Source organism: Gastrolobium bilobum, unplaced genomic scaffold (genome assembly GCF_033153095.1).
Source record: "Gastrolobium bilobum isolate Gb01-03AN ecotype WA unplaced genomic scaffold, APGP_CSIRO_Gbil_v1 utg1171, whole genome shotgun sequence".
NCBI classification, from domain to species: Eukaryota; Viridiplantae; Streptophyta; class Magnoliopsida; order Fabales; family Fabaceae; genus Gastrolobium; species Gastrolobium bilobum.
Genome location: NW_026898272.1, coordinates 322,688 through 333,915, shown reverse-complemented (window position 1 = coordinate 333,915; position 11,228 = coordinate 322,688). Strand labels below are relative to the sequence as shown.

The window sequence follows — 11,228 nt, the reverse complement described above, 5'->3', positions numbered from 1 at the left end:
ATCAATCAAGCAAAAAATAACTTAAAATAATCAAAACATACAAAATCTGAAACGTAAGCAACACTCAATCAGTTAACTGAACAACTCTTTCTTTTTGTTACATCAGTTAAGCGAACAACTCTAATCATATAAACAAGTCAATACTACATTCTGGTTTGGTTCAACATATATGAATATATTACCATTGAATAAAGGGGAAAAACCTGAAGTTTAAAATCAACTATTTTAAAACTATATTTCAAAGTCATTACTGAGAATAAAAAAGAAAAAGAAAAGTCTGATTATTCCAAAAGATGATTCACACATATGATGGAGCAATTATGCCTAGAGCCGGCAAAACGGGCTCGGCTCGGCGGGCCAATCCGCCCAACTCGTCCAACCCGTCAAAGGGGGCGGGGCAGACTCATTTTTTGGCGGGTTGATGGCGGACATAGGCGGGCCGAGGCGGGTCAGTGTAAAATAGGCTCGGGCGGCGAGCCAATCCGCCCAACCCGTCAAACGGAGAGGGGCGGGCTGAGTTTTTCAGTCCACTTTCAAAAGGGGAACAGGACGGACTGATTCATTTTTTGACGGGTTGATGGCGGGGCGGGCCGCGTACTTTTCTACCTCTAATTATGCCTATATAAACAATACCATAACTGAAGAAAGCACGGAAAAGAGTGTATAAGAAAACAGAAAACAAAGTAAAACTAGTAAAACGAAAAATGAGTTCCAATTCCAAACTGAATCCTCTTTCCACAGAGGTAGCAAAGGATGAAGCATACCGCTATGCTTTATTACTTAGTACTATTCGAGTCTTCCCTGCATTTCTAAATGCTGCTGTTGATCTCAATTTGTTTGAGATTATAGCTAAGTCTAGTTCATATGGTTCAAACATGTCTGCATCTGAGATTGCTTCTCATATGCCAAACCAACACCCAGAACTAGCCAATAGGCTTGAGCGCATGTTGCCTTTGTTGGCTAGTTACTCTCTTCTAACTTGTTCAATTCGCACCAATGAAGATGGTAAGAATGAAAGAGTTTATTCTCTCTCACATGTTGGTGAATACTTTGCATATGATAAAGTTGGAGGTTCTACAGCTCCACTCTCAACTTTATTGCATAGAGGATTTGATGCCATGTGGTAATTAATAAATCATTTATTTCCCAAACTTTTATGTTTCACAAAGGAGAAAAAGGTCATTATATTATGATTTAATGCTTTTGTGTTGTTGTTTCTTAATTAATTACCAGGATGAATGTAAAGGATGCATTTGAAGATGCTGATAGTAATATATATGCAGAGAAAGTCTTTGGAATGCCATTGTATAAACATATAGAGACAGATAAAGAGCTGAGTGATATTTTTATGAAAGCAATGGCTCATGTCACCCCATTAGAAATGAAAATAATCCTTGAAATATATAAGGGATTTGATGGAGTTTCAACTCTGGTTGATGTTGGAGGTGGAATTGGACAAGCCTTAAAAGGGATTATCTCAGATTATCCTTCAATAAAAGGAATTAATTTTGATTTGCCTCATGTGGTTCAAAATGCCCCACCTCATCAAGGTATGTGTCTCTTTTTTCTTTATACAGCTTATGATCAATATTTTGAATGATGAAGTTAGTTTTGTCAAATTTATTAAGGGATTTATTATTCTTATGTTATATAAGAAAGAATTTATCTACTACACACACAAATATAAGAAGAGTCCCACTCTACTTTTTCTTTCTCCCCTCAGAAAGTGAACTCCACCTCCACCTGCACAAATGAGTATATAGGAGATAATAGTTATCTCCTACTACATGACAAAATTATTACCAATTTATTAATTAGAGAACATTCTTATTGTGTATGAAGGGATAGAGCATATTGGAGGAGATATGTTTGAGTGTGTTCCAGAGGGTGATGCTATTATGCTAAAGGTTTGTGAACTACATGAAAATTTAAATTTATTTTTTAAGAATTCAATTTAACATAGTTAAGTTCTAATCACAATTATTTATGTTTGGTCATTTATTTCAGGAAGTATGTCATAATTGGTCAGATGAAAAATGTGTGAAACTTTTAAAAAATTGCTACAAAGCTTTGCCACAACATGGAAAGGTAATTATTCTGGACTGTATAATGCCAGAAACTCCGAATTCTAGCACTGCATCAAAGCATGCTTGCATTGCCGACAGTCTTATGTTTCTAACACATGGTGGAAAGGAAAGAACTGAGAAAGAATTGGAGAACTTATGCAGAAGCTCTGGATTTTCTAGATTTCATGTTGCTTGCAATGATTTCTCAGCTATGTCAGGAGTAATTGAATTTTATAAATAAAAAATTACTCAGCTGTAATTGGGAATCTTGATATGTTAGTGATGGGCCTATGCGCTGAAAGGGAAGGAATAAGTGAATTAGTTAGTTACAGAAATATTAAAGAAGGTTCTAAGTTGATAGGATAAAAGGGACGGGAGTGTGTGTAGCGAGGGAGGCATGTGTTGAGTGAATTTGGAGTGGGACTTGGGAAAGGATCTCTTGCGATTTCTTTGAGGCCCAGGTATGTTGGTCTTGAAGAATGAGTTGAGATCTTAGTTACTGTCATAGTTGTATTTTCTGCGTTGTCATTTTAATATTGGCATTGTCCAGGTGTGAAGTCTGTAGGATGAATATAGAATTTGTTGATACTCTGTCCTTTGTCGTTATTGTTGAGTCTGTAAAAGGAGTTAGTCTCCAATGGATTATTGAGTAATAAAATTGTTTTTATTGTTATTTTGTTGACTTGAAAAAGGGTATTGTGATATATTATAGAATTGTAAATAATTTGTACAAAGGGTTCTCTATTTATAGAGAATAAAAGACCTAATATTTGACCTAATGAGCTTGGCCTAATACAACAAATAAATTAATAAATAAGAAAATAACTATTATTTACAATACTCCCCCTCAAGCTGAGGAATAGATATTTATCATTCCCAGCTTGCTAGTAAGCTCTTGAAATCTGTCTGAAGGAAGTCCCTTTATCAATACATCAGCTAATTGACGTCCAGTGGGAATGTATGGAGCGGTAATCAACCCGCTATCAAGTTTCTCTTTAATGAAATGGCGGTCGACCTCAATATGTTTAGTCCGATCATGTTGAACTGGATTATGAGCTATACAAATAGCGGACTTATTATCATATAGCAACTTCATAGGTCTTTCACATTTTATTTTGAGATCATCAAGTACAATTTTTAGCCACAGTAACTCACAGATACCTTGAGCCATAGCTCGAAATTCAGCCTCTCTGGCAACCACATCTTGTTTCTTACTTCTTCACGTCACCAAGTTACCACAAAGAAACATACAATAACAGTGGTAGAACGACGGTCAGTCACAGATCCAGCATAATCAGCATCAGTGTAGACTTCTAAAGAAAGATCTCCATCACGTTGGAATAACAATCCTTTACCAGGAGTAGCTTTAAGATACTGAAGAATTTTCTCCACTGCCTGCATGTGTTTCTCCTTTGGATCATGCATAAACTGACTGACAACACTAACAGCATAAGCTAAGTCTGGTCTAGTATGAGCCAGATATATCAATTTCCCAACTAGCCGTTGATATTGTCCTTTATCAACTGGAGGACTCTCCTCTTCATAGCCTATCTTGTGATTCTGCTCAATAGGAGTATTAGAGGATTTACACCCGAGCTTTCCTGCTTCTTTGAGAAGATCAAGAACATATTTTCTCTGGCTGATAAAAATTTCTTTTTTTGAATGAGCTACTTCTATCCCTAGGAAATATCTCAGTTTCCCAAGGTCTTTAATTTCAAACTCAGATGCTAGTCTTGTTTGCAGAATGTGTCTCTCCACAAAATCATCACCTGTGATAATAATATCATCAACATATACAAGGAGCACAGTGAGCTTCCCATCTTGAGAGTGCTTAAAGAAAAGAGTGTGATCTCCTTGAATTTGTTTGTATCCTAAAGTCATCATAACCTTAGTAAATCTTCCAATCCTAAAGCTTCAATCCATACAAGTAGGGGTGTAAATGGGCCAGGCTGGCCCAGCCCGGCCTTTCAGAAAAGTAGAGTAGGCTTAGGCTTATAAAAAAACTTTTTTAACAAATAGGCCATACGCCAATTTTGTCAAGCCCAGCCTACAGCCTTGTAGGCTGGCCTATTTAATTTATTAAAATAAAATAATATTTATTTTATGTGGCAAATACGCAAAGTACCAAATACCAATATCTCTTACTTTTTGTGCTATTTTATTTTATGAAAGGAAAACTTGTCTAATGTCTCCAAATTTTACATGTTGTTGCAGCTTAATACTAAGGAATAATGGGTACCTTGCTGGATTATGATGTTACTGAAGAAGATCTTTCAATAATACTCTTATTTTCCTTGTCTTGATGGTGGTTTAAAGATTTTTAGATAAATGACATTCTCTTGTAAACTTTATTTCAGCTTCCGGTAATTGTATTTTTCTTATTTTCTCCATTTCTTTGACTCTATTCCTCTATGATATACATTCTAGAGCTGGGGTATTATGTTGTCTTTTTCTTGTTTGTCATTTTTTTCTTATGAGAAGTACTAGTGTATGCATGAATGTAACTTTCTTTGCTTTATACAATTATTTTTTTTGCTTTGTATCTACAATGGGAGGCCTACAAGGCCTGTAGGCCATGTCAGACTTTCTTATTTTTAAAAATGGGTCGGGCTTGGCTTACAATATGTTGTTTAATTTGCTGTTGAATTTGTTTGGTTCCATCAATTTTGTGAGTGGGGGCATGCACTAGGAAAGTGTGGTGGAATGTTGGGTTTTATTTGTAAGGTATGATATCTGGAGTCCCACGTTGATTGTATGAGAAATTAATGTGAAATTTATAAGGTCTTGGACACCCTATCCTTTGAGCTAATTTTTGAGTGATGTATTTCAAGGTCCCTTCAAATGATATCAGATTATCCATCATGTGAAGACTTGCACTCAAAAAACGTGGTGGAATATTGAATTTCATTTTCATGGGACAACAATAATGTAGCAAATGATAAAGAGAGATTGTCTTAAGTCTATGAATTGTATTTTCTTTGTGTTTCTCATACTTGTTTACCTTATTTTTGTTTTAGGAGTTTCTCTGTCCTGATAACTCTGTATTTCTGTGTAGTTTTTCTTTTCTTTTGAGCCCTAGGACCCGAAAAGTAAAAGGAGCTAACTGGTAATTGTATTAAATATTTATATATATATATTTGTTAGGAGGAGTTATATTGAAATTTTTTTTTTTTACAAACTTACAAACTATATTATGTATGACTAATCAAACTTCAATCAAGAGTGTATAACTAGTCAGTCTTAATATAGTTTGTAGATTTATAAGAAGAAAAGTTTGTCAATATAACTTTTCTCATATTTATTTCTTTTAGAGTAAATATCTTTTTTGGTCATTGGCAAATTTCACAATGTCCGCTTTAGTCCCTAGCAAATAAAAAGGCCCATCGTGGTCCCTAAGAAATTCAAAATGGACTCATTTTAGTCCCTTTGAGGACTAATATGAGTCTTTTTTGAATTTGTGACGGACCACGATGGGTCCATTTTAAATTTTTTAGAGACCACGATGAGCCTTTTTATTTATTAGGAACTAAAGCGGTCATCGAAAAATTTACTGAGAACCAAAAAAGATATTTACTGTTTATTTTATGTTATGTGATGCGACTAGTACTAGTGTCCAGAACCAATTGATACTTTATACGACTTTAATAATAAATGGACCGTAATAAATCAACTGAGTACGGAAGGATCAGGTTAGAGTTATGTGTAAATACAAGTGGCAGAATAGGTATATTTAATATCCTTAATCTTGTGCGGTAATTTTCAACATGACTGCATACATGATACGAGAAATTTATGTTTGTATTGATTCATTTTCAAATTTGCATCATGTTCAGGTTGATAAAAATTGGCATGAAAATATCCATATTATGTTGCGTGTCAAATTATCAATCCTTAAATATAAAATCGACTCGTGTTAATATTCTTACATATTATTCGTGTAGTGTAGTGTTAATATGATATTCGTGAAAACAACATTTAATATATGAGTTATACATGTCTTATTATGTCGTATCAATGCGCATAATAATTTGAAGTTGGTGAATCATTTATTTGTGTCGTGTCATATCAATCCGTATAATAAGCAACACTTTGATATTGATGTATTATTCATGTCATGTCGTGTCAATATGCAAAATAAGCAAATCGTGTTCATAACAAATTTTGACTTGTTTTCAAATTTATATCGTGTTCATATTAAATATATTCATATTTATGTTAAATTTGTATCATATTATATCATGTCAATCTGAATCATCATCCCCACCTAAACCCTGTGTTAGAATCTTAGATGAGTTGTTGATTGAACAATAGAATTCAAGCATCAAACTTTGGCAATACATTTTACCATTTTAGTTCATGTGTGTTTACTTAGCATTGTTTTAGAAAATTGAGTATAAGACCTATGGGGCAACTTATATTCCCTTTGATTCATAAGATGACCGAGAAACTGAACATAAAGCATCTTGCTTAAAACTTCACAAGTCAATGGATCAGGTGTACTTTGTTGCATGGCGTCTTTTTTCTGAATTAAGGATTCAAGTTCCCCCCACAACTTGTGAGCATTTCTATAGGTTGACACAAGCTCTTGTCAATATACTTGTGGATCATAGCGACTGCCTTCCGATTTAGGAGATTCCACTCTTTATCGCTCTTCCTTTTTGTCTTGTCCGACTTAGAATGAGTTCATATAGATTTTAATTTGCAATAAGGATGATCCTCCATTATGAATTTTCAGTACAACTAGTTCATTGCAGTGCGTTAGAACATATCACCATCATGCACGACACTATCCATCTCTGACCTCACAGAGCTTGTGATCTAAGAGCTCTAATACCATTCTTGTCTTGTGGAGCCCATCACTTAACATCCCGCCCTCTCGGTACCGAATAACCCTATTATCACCAGCCCAACTTGCGGAAGCGTTAATGGACAAACAAGAAACATAGAACAAAATTTAAAATAGAGATAGGGAAGAATTGAAAACATCAAAGTTTTAACATGAAAAATCTTTTAATTTGAAGAGTAAAAATCACGGGACCAACTCCAAAAATCGTCCACAATGAATAATGAGATTACACAAAATTCTCTCCCACTCAGTAACCAGAGGATTTCACCCTCTTAAGGATGGATCTACTCACAAATTCCTCACAAAAGTGTTGCTATCTGTAAAGGGATATGAATCCTACTCTACAAGTTTTTCTTCCTTCTTTAGCAATATGCTGGATTTCTTCCTTAGATGATCTTTGTTTCTAGCTTACGTTTTCTCTTGCACGTTTCTCTCTCTTCGCGTTTGCATCACACTTTTTGCAGCGATGGCTAAGCATCTCTTATAGCAAGAGATTAAGGCACCCATCAATTGGGTCAGGTCCATCATGGGCCACAGACCCAACATCGAAGATATGATGAAAGGATTTAAAGTTTATCATGTTGTAGGAGATAAAATTATTTCTTACACACATATAAAAGTGATATATGTGAGGTCTAATTTTTCTCTTTCTTTCTTCTTCTCATATGGCCGAATATTAACCGCACATATTTTTATCTGTATAGGAATTAATTATATCTCTTATAAACTTTAAACCTAAGGTGAAACTAATCTCCAGGCTTAGTACTTACTAATTTTTTTTATTGATGTTGGGGCCATAAGTGATAGGACCAAAAACAACAAAAACTAATGCAAATCTATTCTAGAGAAGGAATCTGCAACCGGTAGAGTCGGCATCGCAAAGCCAGTGTAAATCGCTATTATGTCATGTCATCCATTGAGATTAATTCTGTCTTTTATTATTGAAACCAGTGTTATAAGAACCGGACCGGACTGGCCGGTTCGAACCGGTAACCGTCCATGTGACTGGTCCGGGTAAAGTAATAGGTCGGACATGTAAACAAACCGGTATAACCTAGTGTGAACCGGAGTGAACCGGTCGATTTTACAAAAACCGGGTGACTCGCCGGGTCAAATATACACAACAAAAGAGAAAGAAAAGCTTCATGGAGAATGGAACGATGTCCGTCAGGGATGGTGGATGTCTCGCCAGAGATCCTGATTGGTGCAGAGGCCACGGAGGCGAGCGTAGCGACGAGGCGGACAGTGGTGATGCTTGAGGTCATGGCTACAATGACAATAATGGTAAAGAAGAAGAAGGGCTTTTGCATTTTTTTCTGCCATTTTAGTAACTAAAAAGAGAAGAAGGGGAGTAAGCGTTTAGAAGAAGAGGAGTAAGCTATAAGCGTTTGCTTTTTCCCCCTGCCTTTTCAGTAACTAGAAAGAGAAGAAGAGGAGTAAGAGTGAAAAGAAATGAAGCATGGGAATTGGGAATAAGATGGGTTTGCATTCATTATATTTCTTATAAAGTGAAACATAACAGGTTGCATTTATTGCGCTGAGCCACAATTGTCAAATTTATTTTAAACGTGATATTTTTTTTAGGAATATGATTAATAAAGTTAAAATATTTAGAACTAATATTATTTTTTATAGATATTTTAATATAAATTATAAATATGTATATATTTACCGGGTCATGTGATTCAACCAGTAACCCACTCGTTGAACCGGTAACACAGTGATCCAGTACCGTGACCGGGTCAATGACCGGTCCAATTTTAATAACATTGATTGAAACTAAAGTAAATTATTTTTTTACTTTATATAATGCCCAAAATATAATATCGAAGTCATATGTCATGTTTTGTCCCATTCTAACATATTTACCTAGGTGTTTGACCGCAATGCTTATTGTAGAGGTGGCAAAGTGGGCGGCCCACCCCGCCCCGTCCCACCCCGCCATCAACCCGCCAAAAAATGAGTTAGCCCGCCATGCCCCGCTTTTGAAAGTGGGCTAAAAAACTCAGCCTGCCCCGTTTGGCGGGTTGGGCCGCCAGCCCGAGCCTATTTTACACTGACTCGTCTCGGTCCGTCTATGTCCGCCATCAACCCGCCTAAAAATGAGCCCGCCCCGCCCCACCCCGCTTTTGAAATGGGTTGAAAAACTCAACCCGCCCCGCCCCGTTTGGCGGGTTGGGCGGGTTGGCCCGCCGAGCCGAGCTCGTTTTGCCGGCTTTAGCTTATTGTAGAACCGTAGGTGAATGTCTTATTTTTTTATTTATTAATTTTGAGAAGGGATATATAAGTCTCGATTGCAGACTTTTTCTCTCACGGGTCAAAAACAATAAGTATGGGCAATGTTATTAGAATCGGACCGGTCATTGACCTAGCTGAGGTACCGGGTCACTGGATCAATGGTTCAACCAGTGGGTCACTGGTTGAACCGCATGAACCAGATATATATAAATTTATATTTTATACTTAATTATATAATAAATATTTTGTATGGTGTCATCTAAACAATAACCTAATGTAGTTTAGTGATATTTGCTATGTCGTATATCCTCAATGGAAAGAGGTCGAATCCCATTGGATGTAATTTTTGAATTAATTCTCTTAACTTAATAGTTATATAATAAATATATTAAATGGAGAATTTTATTCAACTGATGATGGTGGTCTAGTGATTTGAAGTGGTGCTCCTCACTCCAATGTGCCGGGTTCGAATCCTACCTGTTGTGATAAAATATTTTGTAGCTAATTTTGAAAACCCGGTTTAATGAGAAAAATATCACTGGGTCAAACCCGGGTCACATACTTAAGCGGTCCAATGTCAGAACCAGACCGGTTGATGGGCCGGTCACCGGGCCAACCGGTCGGACCGGCCGGGCCGGTCCGGTTTTAATAACAGTGAGTGTGGGTTTTTTTTTAAAACAAAATAGGAACAACTGAGATTTTCCATGGGTGTCCAGGAGATATATTTTTTATTAGCAATACATTTTTTATTATTTAAATGTTATTGACTATTTGATAAATTTTTATATAAAACTCTCTAATAGAGAATATGTCTTCATTATTTAATGGGTCAACATCAAATTTTATTCAATAATAACGAGAATTTTAGAGAGTTTATTACTAATATTTTTCTTAATAGTTTTTTATTTTTTTTTGCCGGCGCACATATAAAGTAAGGGATTTATTAGTCTCATTTAACATAAGATAGTTATCTTATGTTGTAGAGAGAAAATAGGTGGGTCCCACCATTATAAAAAAAAAAAGAAAAAAAAGAAAAAGGTAGGGTACGAAAATCGAAATGAGAGAACATGAAAGAAGATATCTCATGTAAAAGGAGAATAATATTTCCTATAAAAGTAATTATATGATTCCTAAAAAGTAGCCCCATCGGTGTAGGAAAAATAAAATAAAATTGAGAGTTGGATAACCGTCTTTTTTGAATTTGGTTTTGTACTTCAAATTTACGAAAGAATTGAAGAGTAAAACAAAGCATTAGTCAACCCATGAAAATTGTTTTTGGTGGGTGACCTACATTCCAATCATCTAGAAGACCCAGTGAACAGCTGCCCCAGTAGCTTCAGAAAGAAACCTTTTATGCTGCATTGTTTTCTTTTAATTTTTTTATATCAGGCTTATTTTATGTTTAAATATAATACTTGGAAAACACGTTCAAATAAAAAAAATTATTTTGGATTTTCTAAAAGTCAGGAACAATAATTAACAAAAATAATCTTTTGAAAAAAAATTATTTATTTTTTAAAGTTGCCGCTTAAATTGAGAAGATTTTTTATTTTTTTTAAAAAGATCTTAATAAAAAATATTGAGACGTGAGATTCAGAATACGATAACCTATCAGGCTATCACAAATGAAAATATGCCTTAAAAAGACCAACTATGTTGTACTCGCGGGTAATCGTAATGTGCCTTTCTTTCCTTGAAACTTCCTGTATGAGTCTTGAAACTTCTTTAACCTTAATCTTATTTATTGCCTTGCTATCATTTAAAGTAATTATCATGAAATAATTATAGTTTATTATTTTCGAATAGTTATGCTATGCTTATTATAAGTCAAGATAAGTGATTACTCCTCACTTAAGATAGGGCTATTGTTGAAATTGCTGATTTAATTTCACATGGTAGGCTACTAATTTCAACCACGCTAGGTTACTTATTTTTCACATGGAAAAACATGTTATTATGATGGCTATTAGCTTTCACACAAGATGGAACTTTGCCTATATAAAAGGTATTGTATCAAGTTCTAAACACACCAAAGAAAAGCATAACAAGTGTTTTAGAGAAAGAGTTTAGAGAGATTA

At 35.2% G+C, this 11,228-nt stretch overlaps 1 protein-coding gene across 1 annotated transcript; it reads left to right on the top strand.

Moving 5' to 3' along the window:
• Positions 1–681: 681 nt before the first annotated feature.
• On the top strand, positions 682–2,674 carry LOC133314389 (isoliquiritigenin 2'-O-methyltransferase-like). Its single transcript, XM_061515870.1, has 4 exons — positions 682–1,123; positions 1,234–1,550; positions 1,843–1,907; positions 2,008–2,674. Exons 1-4 carry the CDS (start codon positions 705–707, stop codon positions 2,305–2,307), a joined length of 1,101 nt encoding a protein of 366 aa, XP_061371854.1. The 5' UTR covers positions 682–704; the 3' UTR covers positions 2,308–2,674.
• Positions 2,675–11,228: the final 8,554 nt, after the last annotated feature.